We start from the raw sequence: 26,637 nt of genomic DNA, 5'->3' as shown, positions 1-26,637 counted from the left end.
CCAGGTCCCATTACCCCTCATATCATCGCAAAACGCACTCCCTCCCCATCCTCATGAATCACAGCATTGTACGAGCGCCGCACCTCACGTCCGTAGATCTAGCATAGCGTCACTCTAGAGAATAATCTCATTTTGGTATCTACTGCTTGGTCTCCGTAACAACAACCTTGGTGCCTGGGAGGACGTAGGGGTTGAGGCGGAAGTTGCACTGGGACGTCAGCTTGGCATTCAACAGATGGGGAGCTGCAGAGGCGTGACACCTGCCATGCGCGGTAGCTTTGGGGCGGTCTCCGCCCAAGGGACACTCACGTTCGAGTAAGCAACACCGGCACCGAAACCAGTGCCGAGGGCGATGGGCCAGGCGCGGCGACGGAACAGGATGACGGAGGCGATAACACCAGCTCCGAATCCGATACCAGCGTCAACGATGAGGTCGGCAAGCTGAGGTTAGCTCATGAACACTTAACAAAGCTTCCGCCTGTGCGTGTCGAATCACGAAGGACCCCTTGACCATCTGCGCTATCCTCGTCTCTGCACAGCACCGTTCGCAACCCTTTGAGTCCCAAGTTTCCAAGCAGACGTGCAGGAGACCACAGGGAAGACGTGCTGGAAACTGAAGACGCAAATGCCCCGGTCCAGAGCTCTGCCAGCCGACGGTGCGGACACATACAGACAGCTCTTCCACCATTCTGAGATCTCTCCAGATTCGGCCCTCCAGGCAGACTCTTGTCACTTCCATCCTCGGAGTACTCTCCATAGTCTCTCCGAAGACTCATAGGGATCGCGAACGGTCGACATGCCGCGCCATGACGCGAATGACGTTTTTGATACTCACGCAGGTGTCGAACTGCGGCTGTCAGCTTTCATATCAACGTATCCTAGCTCACCTTGCGGGCGACAGCGTCCTCGCTGGGGACGGGGGCTGAGACAATGACCTCCTGGTTAGACATGATGGGGATGGGTAGTGGTGGCTAGGGTGCTGATGATGTTGAATGCTTGCTCGATCGCGGCCACTGGCCGTCGAGGAGCGCTCGCCCGCTCGCCGTACGCGCGGCGGAGGAAATCGGCCTTTCCGTGTGCCGGACGCGTGGCGTGGCGGGGTCCCCGCATTCTCAGCTCGACGTCTTGGTGGACTATTCTCTTGACACCCCCTCACATGCATTGCTCCAATCGCTCAGCTTTCTTGCTCGGCGTGGTATGCAGCATGCGGCGGGCATCTTGACCTGCGGAGCCACGAAGACACCTTCGAACTCACATTGCGACACGAGGAGGGATTGGCAGAGCTTGGCCTTGACCAGCGCCTTCTTGATCGCTCGACGTTAATCACTTACTGCGGTAGAGAATGGGCTTTCGTTGCGCAATTCTCTTTCGCAACAACAAGGAGAGGAGATCACAGACCTCTTCTTAGACCCGGTCTGACGACTGATGCACTTTTCTCTTCTCACGACTCTCAGCACGCATAACCACCGGACTTCCTCCAGCACCTCCGCGAAATGATTGGCATGTGTCATTGATCTGGTCTGTGCTTCGTCCGTGCTCAGACCGCTCGTCACCTAGCAGCCCTGTAGCAGACGTAAACAAACAATGGTGAGGGTTGTCGAGTTGTAGACAACTTTGCAAGTACACCCACCTCCTCTGCCGTCCTCTACTGTTAACAGCCTCATCCCCTCGTGTCTCCTAGAGCAATGGTTGCCGTGGACTCAAGCTGGATACCGACGCCCGACCTGGACGACGCCGTTCATTTGGTACGAAGAGCTTTTCCTCATCCCAACACTTGGCGTGAGTCTTGCTTTCGCCGGGTTCACCCCAAACACAATCACGATAACAGCTGTCCAGGGACACTTGTGAGCTGACGACAGACCGAGACACCATCATCGGTGCAGTGTGCTGCATCGCCGGCAGCGCCGTCCTGTGGGCGGTGCCATGGATCCGAGAGCTGGCTGCGGCGCCCAAGGTGAGCAGTGGACTGGCTGATTGGCGAAACGCTACTGACATGGAACGTCTTCTTCCGTTCTCCGTCGTCCATGCACTGCCTTCCCACTTATCCTTCACCAGATGCTCGTGATCGCCTGCCACGAGATCTGGCACGTCCTCACTGGCCTTGCGCTCGGAGGGCAGCTGACCATGTTCTGCATCGATCCCAATATGGGTGGTTTCACGAACTTCATGGGTCCGATCCTGAACCAGGAGCAGAGCGAACACAGCGGCTACGTGCCAACCGAAGGCGTCATGTCGGCCGACGGACCTGGCATGTCCTCGATGCTCCTCATGGGGTACTTCGGGAGCGCGGTGATCGGCTTCTTCCTTGTGGTGAGTCACCTCCTTCTGTGGAATGGGCGGCTGTGCTAACTGTGCCTCACAGGTGTGCTCATGTAAGATGCTTCGAAGTGTGCTTGAATGCGAAGCTGACACTCAGTCTCAGTCAGCGCTTCGAAGGTCGTGGGCATCTTCATCGCCATCGGCCTGCTGCTCTGCATGCTGAGGGCGTGGCGGAAAACGTAAGCTGTCGATCAAGCTCTCGAGCTGAGTAGCAGACCGTTCTTCAGCTGCGCGTTCTGGGTCGCGCTCCTCATCGGCCTCTACTTCGCGGCACATGGCAGCGCCTTGCGCTTCTATGGTGAGTTGACCGCTGAGCCCGTTCCACAAGCTGACGCATAGTCTGCCTTTTCGGTAGCTACTCATTTGCTACAGGAGCTGACGACAGGGACCATGAACCTCTTCTACGCCGTGTGGGACTTCAGCGAGCGCCGGCTTTTCCCTCGCGAGCATCCGAGTTGCGCCGAGCACTTGGCCATGAGCATGGGTCTGACCCCAGGAGGTGAGCTAGGTGAATCGGACCACGCAGCTGAACGCAGTGTGGGCGACGATCTGGATCATCATCGAGAGCGGCTTGTTCGTTGCGTCGCTCTTCGTCGGCATGCGGTTGTTCCCGGTACGTACGCCGCATTGACGGATTGCTGACTAGCCCAGCAATCGGCGGATGAGCAAATGAGGCAAGCGTAAGTTCTCGGAGGGATCGGCGGCGCGTGACGTGTGGAGCGTGGAACGCTGCGACCGGTGCCTCGGAGCCAAGGCTTTGGATCGCCCGGAAGCGAGCTTCGGTGGTCGTATCGAGGCATATCGAAGAGTGTGTGGACGACATGTCGTGGTCATCTGATCCGGCGCGAGTATGTTCGGCGCACGACGCGCATCACGCGGCGCGTTGAACGCGAAGATCTGTATCAGATAAGAGCACCGAGCTGACGACATTTCCGGGCGTTATTTGGGCTCGGAATTCGGTCTGCGCACCCAGCCAACACTTCATGCCGACCAAATGAGCAGCAAAGCCAAGCATGGTCGGAGATGCATCGGATTTGACGAAGCGTACATGCAGCAAACAGGGGGCGCGTCTCTTATCACACTGAATGCAGTGCTACATGTGCGGAAAATGTGGAGCCCTATGAGCTCCACGATATGCCCACCGAATGTTCTGAGCGTCTAGGTCGGCTGGGCCGATTCGATGTTCCCCTTTTGGCGCCCGTACGCGGCGATTTTTGGGTGGACCTGGGTGGATGCGCTGTATGACGCGATCGGTGACAAGATTTCATGATCAGTAAGCCGGCTGGCGCGCGGCCATGGCCGGACAACGAAGCGTCCGCTCAACTTTTGATTTCGTCCATCATCGTCTCCTGTCCCGACTCCCTTCCCTCTCTCCCTTTCCCTCCCTCTTGCAAACGCCCCGAGTGGCGACGATACCCCCTCTCGCTACCGCTGCGCCCGCCTGCTGCGCATTCGAAGTCCGAAAATCGGCGCGGAAAGCGGAAAAACGAAACAAACAATTTGGATCGTCTTATCGATTTGTCTCGGCCCGACACCACAAAATTCACACACGCACGCACGCACGTCGATCGTCGAGACGCACGCCAAGCTTAAACTGGTCGTGACCTCCACCCTTCCGCTCCGCCTCCGCCCCCGCCGACCGATCACAATGGCGTCGACCTCGGGTCCGACACCGAACACGACGGCGTTCCCCGTGTCGCAATCCTCGGTGCCGGCGACGTTGACGACTGACCTTGAGAAGATCGACACGGACCTGCTCGAGCGCAACCTGGAGGCCCTGATCGAGCCGCCGGCAAATGCCTTCTTCACGAACTGGGCGCGCACGTTCGAGTGCCGTCCCGAGCGAGTATACGCCCCGCGAACGCCGGAACAGTGTCGCCAGATTGTCGAGCTCGCCCGAAGACTAGGCAAGAGCCTGCACCCCGTCGGCGTGGGACACTCCCCGTCCGACCTGGGATGCACGAACGGGTGGCTCGTGCGCATGGAGGGCGTGAATGGCGCGCTACAGGTGAGCACCTTCGCCCCTAGATATGGCGTGTTGGAGTGGCGACAGGGGGCTGACGGCAGATTTCCGCCAAGAACGAGACGGCAAACTTCCGTGCCGGCACGACGCTGCATGCCGTGCATGCGGCGCTGATGAAGAACGACCCGCCGCTCGCGCTGCGCAACCTCGGCTCGATCTCTGACCAGACGATTGCCGGCCTGATCTCGACGGCGTCGCACGGTTCCGGCGTCCAGTATCCCGTCGTGAGCGAGGACGTCGTCTCGCTCCTGCTCGTCCTGCCGCTACCTGGTGCGCCTGTTGTGCGCGTGTCTCGCTCTCAAGACCCTGAGCTGTTCCGCGCTTCGCAGTGCGGTTTAGGTGCGACTGGCCTCATCCTCGAGGTCGAAATGCGCGTTGAGCCGTCATACCGGCTCAAGGAGGTCAAGGAGGGCCGGCCGGTGGACGAGGTGCTGGACAACCTCGACACGATCAAGGGTTCAGCCCAGCATGTCCGTGTCTGGTGGTACCCCGAGGGCGGCATGGTTGTCGCCCGCGCGAACCGAACGTACGAGCCCGCCCAGCCCGTCAAGAGCTGGTGGGGCGAGTTCCTCGGCTTCCACGTCACGCAGTTCCTCCTCTTCGTCAGCCGCTACGTACGGAGTTTCACGCCGTACGTCGGCAAGTGGGCTTGGAACCTCGCCAAGGCGGGCGGTACGACTATCGACGAGGGATATCGTGTCTTCAACTTTGACTGCCTCGTGAGTTTACCGCATCTGTCCGCAGCTTCAACGGTCCTTTCGCAAGCAAAAGCTGACAGCCAGTTCCCTCAGTACACGTCTGAGTACGCTCTGCCTTCGTCCGCCGCCGTGCCCGTCCTCAAGGCGCTGCGCGAGTACCTTGCCGACATGCGCAGGGACGGACTGTACCCGCACTTCCCTGTCGAGATCCGCTGGTCCGGCCCCGACGACATTCCCATGTCGCCCTCGTACGGGCGCGAGACGTGCTGGATCGGTATCGTCCAATACAGGCCGTACGGCCTCGCGGTGCCGTATCGCAAGTTCCAGGCGGGCTTCGCCAAGATCTGCGCCGAGCACGGCGGACGGCCGCATTGGGCCAAGGAGCACGATCTTGGTCCCAAGGAGATCGAGGCCATGTACGAGAAGTCGGGACAGTGGAAGGATGTTGTGAAGCGCGTCGACCCCGAGGGCGTCCTCCGCAACGAGTACATCCGGAGACATTTCGAGGGGGACGCCATTCCCGCCAGGTTGTTCAAGAAGCGTCAGTAGACAGAGCTGTACGGTGACACATAGATCTAGACTTAGTGCTTTACTCTTTATTACTCTTTCTCATTAGTTTTACACAGGGTGCCATGTACGCAGTACACAGCTGGCGGCGGCGGCGCGGAACGATATCACAGTGATACATACACAGGGGCTTGTGCTACAAATAAGGTGGACACTCTAGTCGTCCATGTCCTCCTCGTCCACCAACTGCTTGACTCGCTCGCGGCCACGGTTTTCCTTTTTCTCACGCTCCAACTTCTCCAGTCTCTTCTTCCACGGGTCTTCCTCTAACTCAGGCTCCAGCTTGATGCCCTGTGTGGCTCGCTTGGGAAGCCTCGGCCGGTGCTTGGCTGCGTCGTTCGCCTTGATCGACTTGGCCAGTTCTGGGTTCATTGCAAGGATTTGCAGGCCGATCTCGAAAATCTTCTTCTCCTCGGGTGAGTCCTTGAATGCATCGTCGTGACGCATATCTGTGAGTCAGATACCAAATATCATCAGCGTGGCGTACGGGTTATACCAAGCTCTTCCAGGAGGCGCTCCTCGGGATCCGTTGTTGGATCGCCGTCCGATGCAAGCTCGCTGAGCAGGGCACTGTCGTCCCTTGCTTGTATCATCATACGCTTGGCCTCCTTGTCGCGCCTCTGCTTCCGGAGACTTGAGCCCTCGCCCTGATGTCAGGTCATACCACCGACGCGGCGTACCTCTTCGTCATCGTCGGACTCTTCCTCATGCTCTGCAGCAAGAAGATCGGCGCGCACCTGTTCTTCGGTGAGGCGCACACGCTCAAGCTGCATGCATCAGCTTTGCAGATCAGAGAATCACCAACGTTTTGAACAACGAATCCTTCGGGGCGATAGCGAAAGATGTTCTTGAGTCCGAACAGCTCTCCCTTCTCTAGAGGAGACCCTTCAACTCCGGTGTACATACGAGCCTCAAAGGTGCCATAGTTCAGCTGACGGGCTCGCTGTTGCTTGTAAACTGGGATCAGAACTCAGTCAACCGTGCGACTTACTTTGACGCGCGTACATCAACTCCTCCACGGTACCCTTGCCGAACAATCGGTACACATCCCTTCAATTAGACGAAGGGCCTTACTTCGTACTCACACAGGGCGCTTCTGACCAATTCGGAATGCGCGGTCCATTGCTTGCATGTCATTGGCCGGGTCTGCTGTTAATCACTTCTTCATATATTGCCTCGGCCACCTACTCCAGCTCGGATCGAAGATAACAACCTTGTTCGCCTTGGCGTCAGTTGGTTTGAATGTTGATAGGACCCTCACAGCTGTGAGATTCAAGCCTACACCTCCAGCCAGGGTGCTGACGAGCATGATGAAGAGGTCCTGTTCTGGGTCTTGGAATTTGTCGACCATTTCTGTGCGGTCGTCTTGGTCCAGCTCGCCGGAGAAGAGCCCATGTGTATATCCAGGCACTGGGGTTTAGTCGGATGACTGGAACACACTCACGGTTGACCTCGATGAACTTCCTGATCATTTTCAGCAAGCGAACAGAGGTGGAGAAGATGAGTACTTTGTTCCTCTCTTCTCGATCGGAGTGCCATTCTTCAAGCAGGTTGACAAGAACCTGAGAATCAATCCTGCCCATCCTCGCTTCGCTAGCTTACTGTCCACTTGCCACAGTTGGCGGGGTCACTGCTGTTAGTCTTTCGTAACACGATCACCTACTAGATCGCTTCCTCGCTTTTATCCTTCTCTGGATCGTAGATGTCACCAGTCTAACGTCAACGGCATCTCAAGATTCCTCCCTACAGTAAATCGGAAGAAATCGGCGGCTTTGGCACGCTGGGGTCAGTTCCCGACAAAGAAAATCCACCCACCGCTTCAACTGAGTCGTCATCGCCTCCGGTTAGCTCTCCGCATTCCCCTCTATCGCTTTACCTTGGTACAGCAGTGCTAGGTGCTTCACGTTAGCGCGGCCCCCAGGAGTCGGGTCAACGTACGTTGCTTATTCGACCGAAAGCGTGGAAGCTGATTCGTAAGTTCGGTGCGCGGTATCGTTCTCACAGTCTAAGCTGTGCTGACCTGGGATCAGGTCCAAGCACCGAGTCGAAATGCTTGTCACGGGCGTCGTGATTGATGAGATACTGCACCTCTGCGTTGTAAGCGTGGCAACTACTGATCTTACCATTTGAATCCACAACTCTCTGGTACAGCTCTGCCTGTCGGGATCCGAGAGGACAGAGTAGGGGCATGTCTCTCTTGCTCGGCATCTCGTGAGCTATGAGCCGTTTGTCCCTGCGCAGGTAAAAGTGAGGGAGGATTTTCTGACTCAGCTCGCCCACGCGTTTCTGAACGTGAGCACTATGTCTTCAGATCCACTCACTACCGCGTTGACCATGTCTTTCAGGCTGCCGTCAAACTTATGGCCGTAATTGATAGGGTTCACGGCATAATCCTTCCATTCCTGCTGCGTACCCGCCCATCCCCTTCGCACGAAGTCCAGAACACTCCAGAGCTCCTCGATCCTGTTCTGCACAAGAGTACCTGTGAGTGCGAAGCATGCGCGAGCACTTATACTTTTGGCCGCAAACGCAAGCCTAGAGTCAGGACGCTTCATCTTGTGCGCCTCGTCAACGATCACGGTCCTACACATTCAGCGAGCGCACTTTCACGATCGCACTCACGAGAACGGAAGACCCCTCAGTTGTCCAACGAGAGCATGGGAGACCAGAACTAACGTCATCAGCTCATCTCACCACGAAAACCTTACCGATATCTAGATATCCTTGCTCCATCTGCTTCCAGATTTCTCGGCCTGAACTGGATGACCAGACAGCGTACTCAAAGTAGCCCCACTGTGGTTAGGAGAGGAGTCTATCGACGACTCACCGTGTCCAGCTCGCGCGCCCACTGTATCATCAGCTTTGCCAAACGCTGTGCCACTCACATTGAAAAGAAGGGATTTGGGGCATACGATTAGAGCCGTGGGCCACTGTTGAGGGGGTATGCCGTTCCCCGAACCGTGGCGGATTGCGATTTTTCGTCGCCAGTAGTCCGTCGACGTTCCAGTCTTGCGCATGATGGCAGACAACTGTGTATCGGTCAATTGTGGAGAGCGATACTATACTTACGAAGGAGATGACCTGTATCGTCTTCCCCAGACCCATGTCGTCACCAAGAACTCCACCGTGACCTTGCTTGTACTTCCTGTACAAGAACGCGGCACCGACGCGCTGGTAATCGCGGAGGAAGCGGTTGATGCTCTTCGGGATCACGATGCCGGGATCTTCTGGATCAAGTTTGAAAGGGCCAATGGCCGCCTGAGCCTCCGAGTACTCGAACGCGGGTCGCTCCAGATCGCCGTCAGCCAAATATGTCCGGGCATACGGCCGCTGAAGAGAATGTGTCTGTCCCAAGGGCTCATCGGAGGCTAAGACGTCAGCCGGATTTCCACGATTGCGATGCACCTTGAATCCAGTCCTCCTCTTCATACTCCTCTTCCTCATCGGTATCCTCCGCTTGCATGGCCTCGACTTCTTGCTTGACGATGAGCGGCCCAGAGAGACTAAGTCCAGATCGCGGCGCCATGACAAAGTCGTCATCATCGTATTCCTCTTCACCTTCTTCCTCGTCCGCCGAGTCTTCTTTGACATTCCGAAGTTCGGCAGCTGTTGGCTTCATGTCCTTGTAGGCACTAACATGAGGCTTAGTGTCGGCAGAAATCGAATACGTTGGCACCAATCCATCATCCTCATAGCTGTCCTCTTCTCCCTCGTCTTCTCCAGTCTCAGCATGAGCAAGGGACGTCTCCTCAGTCATTCGCGGCTTCATGTCTACCGGAATTCGAGGCTTCGTGTCCTGAGGCATCTGAGGTTTGATATCTTCCGAAACGCGCGGCTTGACGTCCTCAGGAAAGACCCGTTTGACGTCTGCAAGTAGCCCGGGTTTCACGTCCTCGAGATGTGGTGGATGATGCGCGACATCGGGAGGAGTGGCGGTCTCGTCTTTCAAAGGAGGACAGGGCTGGGCTTTGACTTTGTGATCAAATCTACTCGTTTCCGACATTGAGCTTTGCACGGACACATTGCCGTTATGACTTATCGTAAGCACGAATTATAGTTTCGATCACGGGCACCACGTTGCCACCCGGGGAACTCACCCAAGGACAATGGTCTCCACAGAGAACACTTCGTGGGGTTTTGCTGCAAAGTCAGGTTCATATTCCACAGTTCACCTGTTGCCGTTCTTACCTGCCAAGATGGGTAGTGGGTTGAAGCCCAGCACACCTGGCACTGTGATGATCAGCCAAGTTGTCGCGGGGAGGAAGGGGCCAACGTCACTCACATTCCCCTCCTTCCGAGTCTGAATCATGCGATTGCGGCTTCGGAGGCTTCCTCAGAGCATCGCGTGCGCGTCGCAGCTTCTTCCGGGATGGAACTGTCGGCAGAGGAAGTGGGTCCTCGCCTCGTTTTCTTCTCCGCGCGTTCTCGGCCTTCACCTTATCCCTTTCCTCCTTGCGCTCACGCCATTTCCGCTCGTCATCGCGATCGCCCACGTAGTACTGGGCATCTGCTTCGGCTTCCTCGTCGAAGTCGTCTTTTGGTGCTAACGGTCAGCGGCGGATATCTCCGTCACGCTTACGCGGTGACCTCTCGGATTTCAACTTCGGTTTGTCCGCTGTAGAAGCATCAGCGACGTTCTAGTTCTAGAGGGTGCCGGTGGTAAGCTCACGTCTAACGATCTTCCCTTCTGCGTTGACCTTTACCTTGGCCTTGGATGGCCGTCGCTGGGCCTTCCTCATGTTGGGCGGCGTGTTGACGACGTAACAATAGGAGGTGACCTCATCTCCAGTCATTCACCCCTGGTTGATAGGAACCAAATATACTCACGTGATGTCTAGTGTCAGCTATCCCACGGTCGACGACAAAAGTCGGGATCGACCTCCACTTTCGGGTCGTGATTTCGAGTTGCGGAGGACAATCCGAGATTACTACCCGAATCCACCGATCTCTTGTGCACACAACTCGACAGCAGCATGAGCAGGCTCTTAACCCTTACCGGGGGAAGAGCGCCTGTGCTTTCTCGATACCCTAGCCTTCGCCTCGTTGGCGGCTTCCGACTCGCCTCGACGGCTCCGGCCAACGATGACAAGAAGAAGTACTCGGCTACTCTCCTCCTCCCGAAAACGCCCATGCAGCTGCGGGCGAAGAGTCCGTTGAAGATCGAGGACAGGCTGAGGGATCGTACCACCCATGAGCTCTATCAAGAGCAGGTACGTTGCTACTAGGCAATTGCGAGCTGACAGTTAGTACAAAAGCAACGAAGGCGATATCTTCATTCTACATGACGGACCACCGTACGCGAACGGCAACCTTCACATGGGTGAGTCAGGCGACACTCACTGGATACTGACCGACAGGTCATGCACTCAACAAGATCCTGAAGGACATGATCAACCGGTACAACGTCATTCGCGGGCGGAAGGTTCACTACGTACCGGGCTGGGACTGTCACGGCTTGCCGATTGAGCACAAGGCTCTCGCAGCTCTCGGAGTGAGTCGACGCGGTACGAAGAAGCTGACTGAAGAAATCGCACACGGCCTTGGATCCGGTTAGCGTGCGGCAAGAGGCGAGGAAGTTCGCCCTCGAGGCGATCGATGTGCAGAAGGCGGAAATGAAGCTGCTCGGCGTGATGGCGGACTGGGACGCCGAAGGCGGCGTGTACCGGACACTTGGTGAGTCACTGCTGCTTGTGGGAAGCTCACGGCAGACCACGGTTTCGAGATTCGACAGCTGCGCCTGTTCCAGCAGATGGTGAAGAAGGGGTTCATCACACACCGCCACCGACCGACCTACTACTCGCCGTCATCGCGGACTGCGCTCGCCGAGGCAGAGCTCGAGTATGCCGATTTGAAGAGCACGAGTGTGTATGTCGCCTTCCCCGTCGAGGACGGTGACGCTAGTCCGCGTCTTGAGCAGGCGCTGGCGAAGGGACGGGAAACCGCGCCCGACGCCAAGCTTCACCTCGCCATCTGGACGACAACACCGTGGAGTCTTCCTGGTAACATGGTGAGGCTTTTCATCGTAGCCGAAGCTGACCACAGGGCGTAACAGTTGGGGATGAGATCCAGTACGCGGTGGTGTTGAATGAGAAGGGGCAACTGCTTGTCGTCGCCGAGGAGCGTATCGAGGAGCTGAAGAAGCACCTTGGTGAGCTCACCATCGTCGACCGCCTGACCGGGGCCGATCTCGTCGGCACCAATTACACCCACGTCTTCCATCCCGCCAGCGCTGAGGGACCGCGGCCAACGGTCTTCTCGGCCCCGTATGTCACCGCCGACTCGGGAACGGGATTGGTGCACTCGGCTCCGGCGCACGGACACGATGACTACGACGCCTTCCTGGCTGCTGGTTTGTCGCTGGAGGAGCTGCGTTGCCCTATTGATGACGACGGAAAGTTCACGACCGAGCTGCTGGGATGGGCGGGCCCGGATGCGGAGTCCCTCGTCGGCCAGGTTGTGGTCGGCAAGAAGTCGCGAGGTTCGCGCGCCATGGTCGAATTCATCGCTGGACGGGGTGCGCTGCTCGCTACCGAGAAGATCACGCATCGATACCCGTGTGACTGGCGAACGAAGGAGCCGATTATGGTGCGCGCGACGCCGCAATGGTTTGCGGACGTCGAGAGCCTGAAGGGGGATGCCGAGGCTGCGATCGAGAACATTGGCTTCGTGCCGCCGATTGGACGTAACCGTCTCAGCGCTATGGTCCAGAGTCGTTCAGAATGGTGCATCTCGCGACAGCGTTCGTGGGGTGTGCCGATCCTGGCGCTTTTCACTGCCGAGGGTGCTCCCGTGCTCACTGAGGAGTCGCTCGCACACATCATCTCCGTGCTGTCCGAGAAGGGCGTCGATTACTGGTGGGCCGGGCCGGTAGAGGATTTCGTGCCCCCGTCGATGAAGGGCCAGCAGCTGAGCAAGGGCTTCGACACGCTTGACGTTTGGTTTGACAGTGGCACGTCGTGGTCGCTTCTGAAGGACGCCAAGCTGCGCGACCCCAGCGAGCCTCTCGCTGATGTTTACCTCGAGGGCTCCGACCAGCACCGTGGATGGTTCCAGAGCAGTATCCTCACGCGTCTTGCCGACCTGCAGGGCGAGGGAAAACCGGCAGCGCCGTACCGCACGTTGATCACGCACGGCTTCACTACTGACGAGGCGGGCAACAAGATGAGCAAGAGCCTGGGCAACGGTATCAGCCCGATGGACATTGTGAAGGGCTCGCAGGGCAAGCCCACTTACGGATCTGACACGCTGCGCGTTTGGGCGGCCGGTGTTGACTACACGCGCGACTGCAGTATCGGTCCGAACAGTATCAGCATGGCGTCCGAGCTCCTTCGTAAGCTGCGCTCAGCTCTTCGCTTCATGGTCGGCAACGTCGCAAACACGGAGACGAAGGAGACGCCTCTCCCTCTCGACCAGGTGACGCTGTCGCCCATGGATGAGTACGTGCTCGCTGAGCTTGAGCAGCTCGAGCGTACGGCGCGCGAGGCGTACGACGAGTACACGTTCAACAAGGGTGAGTCCTTCTTGCGGGTGAACCAAGCTGACCAGTGGCAGTGCTTCAAGCTGCGTCCACGTTCGCGTCCAGCACGCTGTCGTCGCTCTACTTCGACGTCGTCAAGGACACGCTCTACTGCGATGCGCCCTCTAGCCCCCAGAGGCAGGCAATTATTGCCACAATGCAGCATGTGAGTACCCCTTTCCCGCCTTTCATCTTGGCCCTTTCGGATTTTGTGTCCCCTTCGGACCATGAGAACTACTCCAAGCGACCCGCGTGGTCCGTTCTCGGCGGTCTGAGCTTGCTAAGCATGTTACTCACGGTCTTGCGTTAATGCTGTGCATGCCGTGTTTATTCTTGTTGGCGAGCTTGCCGGACTGACTTTCCCCAGGTGCTGAATGTGCTCGTCAAGGTGGTCGCTCCAATCACGCCACACCTCGCGGAAGAGGTGTGGGAGGCGCTCGGGCGCACGGGTTCCGTCTTCATGTCCCACTGGGAGGTAAGTTGAGATTGAGTTGCCGAAGCAGGGCCACACTGTAGGGCAGAGAAAGCACCCCTAGTTTGCGCCCTGGTGAAGAAGGGTGCATCGGAGCGAGCGCAGGGCCGTTTCACGCAGGTGTTCATCTGTGTGGATCTGTAGGTGCCTAAGCGAGAACGGCATCGGGTCAGCCTACGGACCAGTGTCAATCGCTAGCCTCGCTCTTCTGCCCGCTCGCCCACAGTGCCCTTACCTGGCCCTGTGATGTCCGGAGCCCGATGTACGGAGATGACTAGTCGGATGCTGATCTTCCTCTAGTCTGGAAGCGCGGAGCGCTCTCCTCAGTACAGCGGGGAGGCGATGAAGCCTCTTCTTGCACTGCGTAGTGAGATCTTGACGCTGCTCGAGGCTGCGCGTCGCGACAAGTGAGTACTTTGAGTTTGAGGCTCTGCCAGTAACTGACCCGTGTGCCCAGGCTCATTGCGAAACCGACTGAGACCGCCGTCGTCCTGAACACGACAGATAAGGCTATCCAGCAGCATCGTAAGTTTACACGAGGGATGAGGGAACGAGGGCCCGCATGCGGGCCTGAGTGGTCTGGGGGTGGCCCTCTGACATTACGTCCTAGATCGCTCCTGCAGGCACTGACATCACAGATGCCCTTCTCCCTGCACTCTTCGGCGTGAGTGAGGTGCGATTGGGCGAAAGCGGCGACGACGCCGCCCAGCCCGCTTGGCGCCTGGGCGCGAACGCGGCGATCGGTGAGTAAGCTCTGGTTTCTTGTTTGTGTTTCGCAACAGCATACCCGTGTGATGGTGGTGTTCATATGGCTCTTGTACGGTGCTGCGCAGCCGCGAAGTTTGAGAGGAACGTCGGTCCGGACCCTCCGAAAGCATGCATGCGGCAACAGGGCCGCGCCACATCGGACCGTCCAGAAAAAGCATGGAGGGCTTCCGGGCCGGCGGGCATGGGCATGCTTTCATGACGGGCATTTAGCGGTGAGGGGCAGTGAGGCACATGCTGTCCTGTCCTGTCTTTTTTCCAGGGGTTGTGGGTGCTCTGAAAATGGGATGAAATCCTCCGCAGTCGGGCACCGGGCCCCAGCGCGTGCTCTGAGTGGCTAGCGGTCCGATGCTTATCTTTGCAACGCCATTCTGTGACGTCGGCACGTCGGCACGTCGGCGTCTGCTCGCGTAGCTCGAGGCTCAATGCTCAAAGTGTGGAAAACACGGTCCGGTGTCCGGTGCCGTGTTTGCTATACTTGCACATTGCGGCCAAATGCGGCGAGTGCGTGGGATGCGGGCCACATTGCTCCACCAGTCGCGACGGACTACATCGGGCCACATCTGGTCTTGCTGGTCACAAGTTGGGCACAACGGGTCACGGCACGTCTCAGAAGTGGGCCACATTGGGTCCCCCTCGAGTCATTTTCGGCTCGCTAGCCATTTGGGCTGCTCCTCGCCTGTCTCGGTAGTTGCAGGACGACAGGGGCGATGTTGGCGACGGGCTGTGCATGATGAATGACGAATGGTGAATGGGCAGCTAACCCACTCGCAGGCTCTGACGCGATCGGCACACCCGGCGCGCAGTCAGTAACCGGAAACCACGGCGCCGAGCGCGTCGAGATCTCGCTTGTGCCTGCTACTCGGGCGCAGTGCCCTCGCTGCTGGCTGCAGACGGCAGAGGAGGAAGGCCACCTGTGCCAGCGCTGTGCGGACGCGTTGGGCCAGTAGGAAGCACGCAAGCACGCAAGATCACAAGTACACCAGAATACAGCATGCAGCACGTCCACTGTTCACACTACTTCCATTTGCTGGCGCTGTTCGCCCGATCCGAAGACGGGATAACCAAGATGTCGAGTTCAGAGCCAGACGTGACTCATGAGCCGCGCGCCGGCCAATGGTTGCGCGCCCTGCCCAAGTGACAATACCCGAAACCGGTGGACCCACCTTGTTCCCAACTAGCTCTCTCGGGGGCTAGAGGCCTCGGAGCGAGGGAGCGAAGAGCGAAGCGATGACACGCTCCGCAGCAGCAGGTGACGAGGTGACACTTCGTGAAGCGGTACATACCCCGCGATGAAGCACATGCTGGGGCACATGCGTCCACCAGCATAAGCGATAAGCGACAGCGGCTGGCGGGGGCATCGGTCACCTGGTCATTTCAGTGACCACAAGACTACCCGACTGGGACAGCTTGGGGTATTTGCGTTCTCGTTGGGGTTGGAGCCATTCGTGAAAAGTGCACGACAATGTCGTACAGTCGTATGCTGTCGCATACTCGTTTTCCGCTGCGCCTGACGCCCGACATGACCGCAGACCGCATGCTAAGAGCTGGCGGAGACGCGGGGATGGCGAAGGGGGGATTTTGTTTGTGCCAAGGCACCGAGATTGCTCATCTACGGCCCTGAGCCCTGGCCCTCTCGGCCTCCCTGCCTTGTCTCTCCGGTTCCCTATGCTGATCCCTGCGTGCCGTGTCTCGCGTGGATCGCCCAGCAATCTGAGTGATCTAATGAGTGATCTTGTCAGCGCGCCCCGGGCTCATTGTGCGGAGCATAGACGACTCCTAGCTACCTCGATTCGCTTATGATGAGAGTGACCTTTGCATTGTGTAAAGCGGGCACCGGGCAAGTGACTGTCGTACAATGAGGCTGAGAGCCTGGCCGGTACCGTTCTGTGCCTCTTCGGCGGGCTGCGCGGCAGCATCGCTGCGATCTGTATATCCACCAGGTGAGTCAGCGTGACTAGACTATCGTGTCAGGAGCTTGGTGCCTCTTAGCAACTCCGGTCTGGGCGCCGCAGCCCACATGGTAAGGAACGTTGCGCAGACAGGCAGAAGGAAACAGGAGAAAATATCGGAGTCAACCCAAGTCGGCCAGGAATTAGAGTGCAGTGCCTGAAACTTATTGCTCTTTTTTTCGTGTGAGCTGAAGGGCTGAAAAGAGATGAGCGGGGTGTGCAACGGCGGACCGCGAGTGCAAGCGTGGTGCTCGGATTACGGACTAGCAGACGGAGGTGTATTCCGTCAGCGTGTATGCTCCGCTGCGGTTGAAGGTTGGCAGCCAAAGGACCGTAGGGTGACGGTCGATGAGGCCGATATGTCGGCGCCGCACTGGAATGCCTCGCGAGGACGGCTGACGGACCGACCTCGCTCGGAGCTCTTTAGGCTTAAGAACTTGCTTGCGACAGCACGAGTACGCACCAAGCGTACGTCGTGCTACGTCTCGCTTACGCCCGCCAGTTGGCAGAGTTGGCTGCTGCGCACAAATTCCACATTGGTCAGGTGCACGACGGCGTGCGTACAGCGTGTCGGCGGCGTGTGCCCAGCGTGGTCAGGTTGCGTTTATTGCATCCTGAGGAGCCCTCAGGTGGGGGGGAATGGGGTTTCGCGCACGTCGAGAGGGCAAGACCGAGGCGACGATCTCTTGTCGACCTGGCCCTGCAGGCTCCAGTGACTTTCGGGACTTCGACTTCCTTCCTCTTGCTCCTCCGGGGCGGGCCTGAACGATGCGTAGCCTGCTTAATTTCCCACTCTTTCGAAACAAGACGGCGTCTGCACCTTGTCCCCTGCAACCATTTGCTGCGCAGACACTCGCGGTATCCGGAATTCGGGTGCATGCATAAGGTCTTGTTGTGGAGCTGACGGGATCACTAGGGCTGTGTACGGAGAAAGTCCGGAGGAAAGTGAGACACTGCACCGCCGCATGCAGATCCGCTGGAAACGGAATAGGTGACTAGTGAAGATCCGCGGATCCCACGAAGCTGCAATGGCCTCGAAACGGTGTCAAGGACGTAGGCGACTAGGCCGGATGACTGTACAGTTGGGGGGAGTCCGGAGTAACGATAGCATGAGTCATGTGGTTGCCGTGCAGTACGGCAACTTATGAAGGTACTAGGAACGACAGAGGAACGTAGAGGAACAACGAAATGCATGGAGGCATGTCGATCACAATTCTTGCGTTCAAAGTCCACGGTGAATGGCCGGCGAGCTCCGTCGGCGCGGCCTCTTGGACGAGCTCGGCTCGGCTTCTCACGAAAAAAAAACGGAGACCAGACAGCCGGGTGACGACACGAGGTACGGAGCAGGAACCGCGGAGGATGTATTGGGGGCGCAAGGCTGTTGGCCGGCGACGATAACGACAGGTCCGACAGGCACGGCACTAGCGGATGTCAAACTTCCCCGAAATCGCATCTGTGACCAGCGATGTTGGCATTGTTGGCACGCACCAGGGGTCGACAACAATCCAATTTTTTTTTTCTCCGTCGGTTTGAGCCGCTCGGTGAGTGTCACCTGGCAGATGTCGGAGGACTTTCATTCCCCAGCAGACGGACCCGTGCATCGTCCAAGCTCTCGACCCACTTGCCCACTCCTCCTTAATCACGGAACGTGCGGCCCAAGCTCCGCTACTTTGGAAGACTCCAGCAGTGGAGCTCAGAGCATTATCTCGATCGCGCATTGAAGGTTGAAGTGCGCCCCGCGCGCCCACATGCACACTCTGAAATTGGCGCAGTGGGCCCGGAAGGGCTCCGAGCTCGCTCCGAGCTCGCAGACGAGGAGGATGTCAAGGCCGAGAAGACCGAGGAGGCTGAAAGGCAGAACCCAATATGAACGGCATGGGATCTCATCTTGATCGCGGCCGGCGGGAGGTGGGGTCGCGATCTCTGGCCGACATACGACGTCGAATGGACTAGACTCGACTCTGAGTCACTTTCTTAATGACTTGACACCTGAACTCAGGACCCGGTATGCAGGCAGTCCCCAGCTTGTTCAGGTTTGGGCACGGGAAGTGAGACAGAGGCGCATTGATGCGTCGGCTGTCGGATAGCCAAAGGGCAGGGAAGGCGATTGATGATGAGTGGGCGGCTGATGGATGATGACTCATGAATCAGCGCCATATGGCATGCATAACGGGGACAGGTGCCCGCCACGGCGCCTTTGTCGCAGGTAGAGGGCCGGGTTGATTGGCGTGCACAGGTAATAGGGAAGGTGAGTCAGGAGTCGCGGCCTTCATCAAGTCTTGCGTGCATGCTGCTGCACGGGAGTGATTCGGCTCCAGTCAGCTTGCAGAATGCGCACTGCGACGGGGGGACGGTATGGGCCGCGGACCGTGGCCTGGCGTCGGTGTTCAATGGACTGGGGCGCTGGGGCACGGGATCGGAGCACGGGCGGAGGGTTCGGAGCGCCGGAGCTGGGCACGGATAGGGTACAGTGATGATCGACGTCAGGCGCACCTGCATGGGTATGAGACAGGTGCTGATCCCGGGTACACCGGATGCAATGCCGAAGCCGAGTGCCCGTTGTTTTCCACAATCCATGATCGCCGTCATCCGTCGCCGTAACGGTGTCCTGTACCTTGGAGCACGCATGCAGAACTCGGTGAGCTCTTGGCCGTCCGGACATCCGGCATCAGGGGCGCGGAGCAGTTTTGTTGCCGTGGACATCAGGTCCGACCTTCCTCTGAGCTGCCCGCATGCCATCCCTAGCAAGCTCAGGATCACTCAGGAGGTCAGGAGAACGCCCATTGCGCCCTCAGTGCGCCCCGTAAAGGCCTGGCGCGGATCAGTCAAGCCTCAGGCTTGAGCGCTCGAGCGATTTGCCTTGACACCCCTGATCAAGCGCCGTGCTACTCGGATGCAGGATGGAGTGCATTTGTCGACGTTGCCTTGTGTTGTTGAAGCTCTCTTCAATGCCATGCTCATGCAAGCAGGAGATAAGCAGGATTGAATCAGCCAGATTGCAGATTTACTCGGCTACTCGGCCTGCTCGGCTTGATGCTCCAATGCATGCTCCGTCCTGCTGTTCCTGTGCCTCTTGGTTGTCCGTGGATTTGTGAATTCTGTGACTCGGAACGTAAAGCATGCCTTCCGTCATCAGGCCTGTCTGTCACCTTGCGCGATCGATGACTCCCAATATCCGACAGCCCTCAGGCCCCAAGCCACAAGCAATTCGTGGACGACGACGATCACAACTCTTCCCCTTAAGGCCCGTAATAACAACGTCATTGGCTAGGTCCGACGTCTCCAAGTCCCGACCACGACCAGATACCTTGGATGTTCCAGTCCGGACTTGTCCTACCAAGCTGATCTGTCGGACAAGAAGGAATTGTGAGGCGTAGACAACGGGGGTGACAATCACTGCCAGAGAGATGGTCAGACTGGTTCGAGATACGGTCGCAGAAGTCAGAACAGAGGCAACTCGACTGCACTCCGACAACCCGGCCACTTGGACAATTGCGGCATGCAAGAAGTTCCCGGACCGAAGGTTGTCACCGGTTCCTCGACGAAGATGTTCGAAGGTGTCCTGTTGCGCCCCAGTACACAGTGTCGGTCGTGTGGATGCTTTTGGATGCCCACGTTTTCATTTTTTTCGAGGCCATTGTAGGGTCCGTGGTACGTGGGTTCCTGGTCCTCAACTTTGAAACCTGGCACCGCGAGCTTTACTGGAATCTTGGTGCCTGGATAACGTCTGTCTCCTGCCTCGTCATCGCCTTCAGTCCATACCCCATCAGCCCCACTATCCCCCGTCAGCTTTGTCCGCCCGCCACGAGGAGTTGGGGCATGGGGTGGAAGATGAGGACAGACATCATAGACGAGGCAAATGTGACCTCAAGTGGTCCGCGTGACCTGCTAGATGAAGAAATAGGACGGCACGGCTTCGGTCTGTTCGTAAATCGGGGTTGGGAGTGTGTCAGGGGGAAGATCCGAGGCAAAAATCTCGTCGGGTCTATCAAATGCGGCCGAGCAAAGCTGAAGGTCTCACAGATGCACAGGCTGATTCCCGGACAAGGGGGAGGGAGGACGACGAGTACGGTGTTTGATATCCCACAGATTCAGTAGTTGGCTAATAACGTCAAACCTTGGATTGGGACAGAAAATGCGGGTGTGCCGGACAGGGATAAGGACTCTCGAGAACGGGGCAGGGTACGAGAGGGGAAGATGTTGGAGCAAGGGAGGGCAATCGTCCATCCAGCCGCGTCCCACTGGCTGATTTTGTTAAACAAGACTGTCATTGGGGGAAACAGTCAGACATCAGAGGGGCGGTGCGTTCTGAGGTAACGTTGTCTAACCTTGGCCCGAGAATTGTGCGGCCTGCAAGGAGATGAGCTGGGAGTCCTAAGGCAAGGTACGTAAACTTGATGAGGGTGATGGTGAGCCGAGCCAGAGAGACACATGCGACCGTCCACTATCGATTCCCGAGATCTAGGCATCTTGTTCAAGTTAAGCAACGTGCAGCCTGACTGTCGGAGGTGCAAAGGAAGGCCCGAAAGTATCCTGACCGCAAGCGAGCTCAAGGTGAGTGGTGCAGTAGCGATCGTAGCGAGGTGGGATCCGGTGTGATGGAAACAGGCATGGCGGCATGGTCAGGCGCAGTCAAGCGCGCTTTGTTGCACGTTGCACGAGGGTTCTGCTTCTGTCGGCTCGGCTGTAGAGTATCCTCCGAGGGAAGTATAAGAACAGTGGGGATCGCCGCATTCCCCGATGGGCCGTAGACCACGCACTCCTCCTGGGCTCGCGCGCCTGCCGGCCCTGGCGAGCAGTAATGAGTTGATGAACAGGGTGACTGGGCGACTGGGCCGGGCTGACTGGAGCGTCTAGAGCGTCTACAATAGCGTGTCTGGCGTATCTCGACGACCCGCACGACCCACCAGGGCATGCAGGGCACAGGGGCCAGCCAGAGTGGATGACGAACCCTTAAACTATGCTCATTTACCCTGATCTCCCTGGAGACCCTGCCCGCGTTCAGATAAACTACAGCGTCCTGCTTCCTGCACTGTCTTTCATCTGAGCTTGATTCTGATCGTTTACGAGCTGCCAGCTAGCAAGTATCACCGCTCCAAACCCCCAGACCCCACGGCATTCAACTCTAGAGCGGACAGCCGTACGCACACGTCGCACCCATCAGCTCAGCGATCACCGACTGGTCGTCTCCTTCCGTTCGGGGCGTCAAGCCGTCAATGAACGGAGACACCATGACCTCATTCGCTGTGCACCTGTCGCGCCTGTCGGTTGTGCGACAGAGGTGTCTCGCTGTGCGTTTGCGACTTGTGGTATCTCAAACGTTGAGGGATCCCTCAACGCCGTGCATACGTGCATGGAAATGAAGCCGGCACCCGTGAGTTCGAGACGGTCAAACCCACCGTACCGCCGTGTCAGCCGACGACCCACTCCCCGTACCAGCGCATCATGCACAACCACGGCACAACCGGCACAGCACTGGAGCCTGGAGCTGTGACACCCGCGACCAAACACGGCACGAAAGCTTTAGTGCAAGCACACTGTGACCAGCCTGGGGCCATGCCGAGCTGCACGACTCCTTGCTCCCTGTGCCCTTCTGCCCTCTCCTCTGCTCCTTTACCTGTGCCCTGTGGCCGGTCCCTTGTCTACCTTGCTACTCACACACTCTTATTCCCAGTCCATCCGGTTACCTGATGACCTTGTACGTGAGTGCTTGTGTTCTTCCGGGGCCGCTAATCTCGTTTCCCTCCTGGTGATGCTTCCCCAGCCCCCTTGCACCTCTCCTGCTGTCGTCCGTCCGCCGTGCCTTTGCCGCGCACACGCGCAAGCCGGCAGGCCCAGGGCAGACGGGGCCTGGTCATCTGGCAGCGCTCTGCGGGCACCGGCCTGGGCCAACGGTCGTGTCGTACGTACGTCGACGACGGTTCCACGTCTGAAAAGCGCCCCCCTTAAGGTGGCCTGGGCTGAATTGGAATCAAATTGTTTAGTAATGGCAGAGAATGCATCCACAATGAAGGTGACGGTTTGGGACATGGCAAAGTTCAGCCGACCACGTAAGTGAGTCACCCTGTGCTGCATGTCCTTAAGGGTTACTCTAGCCCAAACTTGACATTATCGACGCCGCGGCGCCGCCAGCACCAGCGCACCCTGGCTCGATGACTCGCGCGGCTCGCGGCTCGCCCGCTCGAGCTCCCACCCCGGCCACCAAAGACAGATCGCACAGGGGCCATCCACCACCACCTGCAACGCACCCCACCCCGGACCAACAAGCAGCATCATTCAGCCAACACCAGCCAGCCAGCCAGCCGCAGCACGCAGGTAAGTGCCTCACATCCCTGCGCTCCCATCCTCCTATATCCTCCTCTGCGAGCGTGAGCCTGTGAGTCCGGCCAGGACCATCCATCCACCACTGTCATCTCGCCCGCACACCCCGCGTATCCCCGCACACTCTGACATTACACGCGGCGGTTCGGGATATACGGACGCAGAGTTTGTGCATCTGATCCTCCCAACCCTTGCTGTCCCTCGCTCGGTGCTGTGCCTTTCTCGATCTCCCTAATCAATCAACTCCCCGTAACCAACGCCCGTCTACACTCCATTCCGGCCATTCCTCCAGCCCAAACTCTTTTCTCGCCAGATCTCTGTCTGTCGGCAACTCTCCATCTCCTATCTCTCCTTCACTCTACTCTCCAGATAATTTCATCGACTCCAACAAGGCCGCCCTCCTCGTCCCTGTCCCATCCCCTTCCCTCACCTTCCTATACCACCTCCTCTGCTTCACCCTCTCATCTCGGTCCACCTTCCTCGTTCTTCTCGAACTTTATTCCTTCGGTCTTCAACCCCGTTTCAATTCCTATACCGGCTGGCCCATCGTGCACCACCACACACACCGATTAGTCTTCTCCACTGTTTGCTTGCTCGTCAATTTGCAAACAGTCGCTGCATTCGCTACCCGTTGTTGTCGACCGTCTAGCCCAGGTTGGGTTGCCATTCTCGACCGCTCTGCAATAGTAGTGCCCGCAGTCACCTGCAAGCGCATCTACCTTCCCTCTAGGGCGCAGCCTCGAACGTTCTCAGTAGTGCCTTCGAGGGGGCGTCTTCGCTCCCATTGTTGGTTCAGCCTTCCCTTATCAACTGGTAACCGAATCGATCGATTTCATTCATAGCCGGTTAGGGCCACCGAGCTCACTGTCAAGATCACAAGACCAATCGCTGGACAGACAAGTGTCGGAAATTCCCTTCAAGCCACAACGACATCACCAAGCCACTGTTGCTACTGGAAGGCTGTTCACTGAAACCGTTAGTACCTGTTGCAATCACGGAAGGGCAAAGCAAGACAAGTGGCACGGGAGGGACACTGGTACATTCGTGCTAATGGACTGTCCACCGCCGACATGTGTGAGGCGTCAATACGGATGCAGCCGACGGCGTCGGGTCTGTAGCCTCCTGCTTTGGCCGGCTCCAATTCACGTTCGACTGTTGGTTCAACGTGAACTGCAGCTTCAGAGTAGGATAAGCACAATAGCCGCGGGCCGGTGTTACACCATCCCAGAGATCTCCAGATCTAGCGTCGATTTCAGCTGTCTGCTTGCGTCAGCCAAACGTGCATGGCGTCTGACCCTTTCACCCTCACTCGCGCCACTCTGCTCCCCCCCTTGCATACCTACGATTGAGCTAACTTGCCATAGGAAACCCATCCAACACCTCCAATTCAAGGCAAGGTTGGCCTGGCCAGTCCGTTAGAAAGAGCCGTCCCATCCGATCTCCGCCCCTTATCAAATCTAGTGACAGCCTCGACCTGCTTGATCAAATCAAGCAATCCAAAATACGTCAAACGAGCCTAGGTTTTACCATCAATCTGGTACATCACAACTCAACCGCTGTTAGGCTTGCACCGGGACATTACTCAGGTTCTCATCGCGCCGAGGGCCACCACGCTAGCTTCGCAACCCTCTGGAACCTAAGGTCGCCTCCCCGCCTGTCCGTATCGGGCGCTTGTGTCACATAAGCCTGAGGAGCATTTCTTAGGCCCCTCGACCATCGCCATGATTGATAACTTTCCGACACTGCTCTCTTGCATTCTTTGATTATCAGTGGCGGTCGCTGTTTCGCCATCCGCCTGTGTCGTGTCCGGTCGATATGTCAGACTCGCCTGGGTCACGACGACGACAGCCCCATGCGTCTCAGCGACACTTGCAGCAAACCAATACACCAGCGGAAGGCACTAGTAGCTCCACAAGGCGGGAGCGTGATATTGAAGAGCCAGGCCGGCGACGCTCGTCGTCTCCATCGAAGCCCGGAATGACATCTACTGCCGCTACCCCAGGAGCAGGCGAGTCATCGTCGTCTGCAGCATCCTCGAAGGCTCGACCAGATAGGAAGCGGCCGAGCTCTCCGACATGGGATGAGGCTGCCTCATCGAGTGGGAATCCGGGGGAAGAATCGATGATCTTGCGGCGTCGCGAAGCCAACCGTCTAGCGGCCCAGCGATTTCGCAATCGAAAGAAGGGATATCAGGACAGTTTGGAGGAAAGGATCCGCGTGCTGGAGGAAGAACGTGCGATCCTGAACAGGAGGTTGGAGGATGCAGAAGAGGGTCACGCTGGACGAGGATACCACGGTCCGCATGCTGGCGAGCATCTGATGAGGCGCTTCGATCAGAGCCCCTCTGTCATCCCGGGTGCTCCTGGTAGATCGGCGTCAACGAGTCGACTTTCCCGGTTCGCTTCGCCGTCCACGGCTGACGCAGAGCTCCGAGTTGCAAGTCTGGAGTCGGCGAACAGGCGACTTCAAGATGAACTCAAGCGTGCCTCGGAAAGGATAAGCTACCTCGAGTCCAATCTCGACCAATGGGTAAAGTGGGAACAGAATCTGCGGTTCCAGAGCGCGGACGCTGGCGGGGACATTGTGAGTCTTTCCTTCCAATTACATCGACGCTGACTGTCCAGCAGAGAAGGCGAAGCCCTCGACAACCCTCTCCGCGGATATCGGTCCCTACGGCACTACCTCCCCCGCTACCTCCCGCGCCATCACCCGTAGTGCACCAAGGGCCGCGTCGACCAGTGTCGCCTGTTCGATCTCCTCCTCGTCTAGGTGGCTACGATACCCGATCACCCTACCCGTCAGCTCCCCCGCACACAGCTCCGCCTGCTGCTCCTTCCTACTCTGCCCCGCGCTATGGAAGGGAGAGAAGCAGTTCCGTTGGAATGGGCGGACCGTATCACAGCAGGTCTGGACTCCAACTGCCACCTTTGCAACCTCCGCCCCATGGCCTGTCACCTCCCCATCCTCACAGCGGGCCACCTCCGCAGATGTACTCGCCCTATCATGAGCGGCCACCACCGAGCTGGTCACCACCCCGGGATTTAGGTCCCCACGGACCCCGTGGACATCCATCTCATGGCCATAGCGCGCATCCGAGTCACAGTCGCCGTTATGACTGAACGGGGCAACGTCTGTTTTTCCCCTGCTCAGTGCTGGGACGGTTCACATCGCTCAACAGAGTAGGGTGTCTTGTTGGACACTCTACGCGACTGAAACAGTGGTGGGTCGACGGTTTACGTTAGAGGATTTTTTAGATAGCCAGACAGACGCTGCGACGAACCTAAGTTGCCCTGCTCTGTCTCAATAGCACATAATCTACGTCGTTGACGACATGTAATGCGCCCAGCGCGAACCAGCGTCATTCTTTTCCGAGCCCCGACGGCCTACGTCGAGCGTTGGTGAACATACAGTTTGTCTGGAATGCCTAGAACTCTCTACGCACGTCGGTTCACTTGGATACGGTGCGAAGCCCTTGCACAGCATGCGACGCGTTTGGAACGAAACGCGATTCGTAGACGTAGCATCCAAGGCACCTCACGATCTAGTAACATCTGCTCTGAGCTTGTCGGCGCATTGGCTGGGAGTGGTACGCGTAGTGTGAGTCGTCGTACCCAGCAAATCGGCATAGAGCTCGGAGAACTCGGATCCTAATGGGTACGTATCCAGCGAGGGCGACCAAGAGTGACCTGACAGTTCCAAGACTTGGTTGACGGTAGTGCGTACGTGCACCCGCCTTCCTCAGACGGGTAATTGTGTACGCTTGTGTGCGCTTGAGCGCGCTCCACCCTGCAAATGTTCTCGGCATCGACGGCGAATAAAGAGTGACACGAACGTCTACGCACACAGGTAAAGCACAGGTACGCTGCAACGCAAGAAGCATGTGCAGGCCAGGTGCGCATGTTGCAAGCATGGCCGCATGTGTGAACCTGGAGTTTTAGCTCAGAATGGAAAAGCAAGATCTCTTCAGCGGCCCTTTCACAGTGTCGCGAGCCCTTGTTAGCCCT

The 26,637-nt window shown here is 57.8% G+C and overlaps 6 protein-coding genes across 6 annotated transcripts; 4 read left to right on the top strand and 2 right to left on the bottom strand.

Moving 5' to 3' along the window:
* Positions 1-139: 139 nt before the first annotated feature.
* On the bottom strand, positions 140-950 carry A1Q1_02361 (uncharacterized protein; the record flags this gene model as incomplete). Its single annotated transcript, XM_014325306.1, has 5 exons — positions 140-208; positions 310-441; positions 497-606; positions 671-830; positions 888-950. The coding sequence occupies 5 exons, from the start codon at positions 948-950 to the stop codon at positions 140-142; spliced, it is 534 nt and encodes a 177-aa protein (XP_014180781.1).
* Positions 951-2,055: 1,105 nt separating this feature from the next.
* On the top strand, positions 2,056-3,003 carry A1Q1_02360 (uncharacterized protein; the record flags this gene model as incomplete). Its single annotated transcript, XM_014325305.1, has 6 exons — positions 2,056-2,310; positions 2,363-2,372; positions 2,423-2,498; positions 2,547-2,617; positions 2,675-2,892; positions 2,971-3,003. 6 exons carry the CDS (start codon positions 2,056-2,058, stop codon positions 3,001-3,003), a joined length of 663 nt encoding a protein of 220 aa, XP_014180780.1.
* Positions 3,004-3,967: 964 nt separating this feature from the next.
* A1Q1_02359 (D-arabinono-1,4-lactone oxidase) lies at positions 3,968-5,589 on the top strand (the record flags this gene model as incomplete). Its single annotated transcript, XM_014325304.1, has 2 exons — positions 3,968-4,327; positions 4,387-5,589. The coding sequence occupies 2 exons, from the start codon at positions 3,968-3,970 to the stop codon at positions 5,587-5,589; spliced, it is 1,563 nt and encodes a 520-aa protein (XP_014180779.1).
* A 174-nt stretch (positions 5,590-5,763) lies between these two features.
* On the bottom strand, positions 5,764-10,346 carry A1Q1_02358 (uncharacterized protein; the record flags this gene model as incomplete). The annotated part of the gene is made up of 22 exons (XM_014325303.1): positions 5,764-6,056; positions 6,104-6,227; positions 6,288-6,374; positions 6,413-6,564; positions 6,796-6,960; positions 7,052-7,200; positions 7,271-7,320; positions 7,484-7,498; positions 7,546-7,573; positions 7,628-7,840; positions 7,888-8,190; positions 8,230-8,278; positions 8,316-8,360; positions 8,435-8,636; positions 8,677-8,871; positions 8,933-8,952; positions 9,013-9,641; positions 9,705-9,747; positions 9,796-9,837; positions 9,890-10,141; positions 10,187-10,222; positions 10,277-10,346. The coding sequence occupies 22 exons, from the start codon at positions 10,344-10,346 to the stop codon at positions 5,764-5,766; spliced, it is 3,162 nt and encodes a 1,053-aa protein (XP_014180778.1).
* A 234-nt stretch (positions 10,347-10,580) lies between these two features.
* A1Q1_02357 (isoleucyl-tRNA synthetase) lies at positions 10,581-14,346 on the top strand (the record flags this gene model as incomplete). Its single annotated transcript, XM_014325302.1, has 10 exons — positions 10,581-10,817; positions 10,871-10,927; positions 10,982-11,098; positions 11,306-11,614; positions 11,677-13,117; positions 13,159-13,289; positions 13,491-13,598; positions 13,896-14,002; positions 14,053-14,120; positions 14,234-14,346. The coding sequence occupies 10 exons, from the start codon at positions 10,581-10,583 to the stop codon at positions 14,344-14,346; spliced, it is 2,688 nt and encodes an 895-aa protein (XP_014180777.1).
* A 10,102-nt stretch (positions 14,347-24,448) lies between these two features.
* Positions 24,449-25,752, top strand: A1Q1_02356 (uncharacterized protein; the record flags this gene model as incomplete). The annotated part of the gene is made up of 2 exons (XM_014325301.1): positions 24,449-25,216; positions 25,261-25,752. 2 exons carry the CDS (start codon positions 24,449-24,451, stop codon positions 25,750-25,752), a joined length of 1,260 nt encoding a protein of 419 aa, XP_014180776.1.
* Positions 25,753-26,637: the final 885 nt, after the last annotated feature.

Source organism: Trichosporon asahii, assembly GCF_000293215.1.
Source record: "Trichosporon asahii var. asahii CBS 2479 unplaced genomic scaffold scaffold00050, whole genome shotgun sequence".
Classification (NCBI taxonomy): Eukaryota; Fungi; Basidiomycota; class Tremellomycetes; order Trichosporonales; family Trichosporonaceae; genus Trichosporon; species Trichosporon asahii.
The sequence above is the reverse complement of the archived record's forward strand: the minus strand, read 5'-3'. Positions and strand labels throughout refer to the sequence as shown.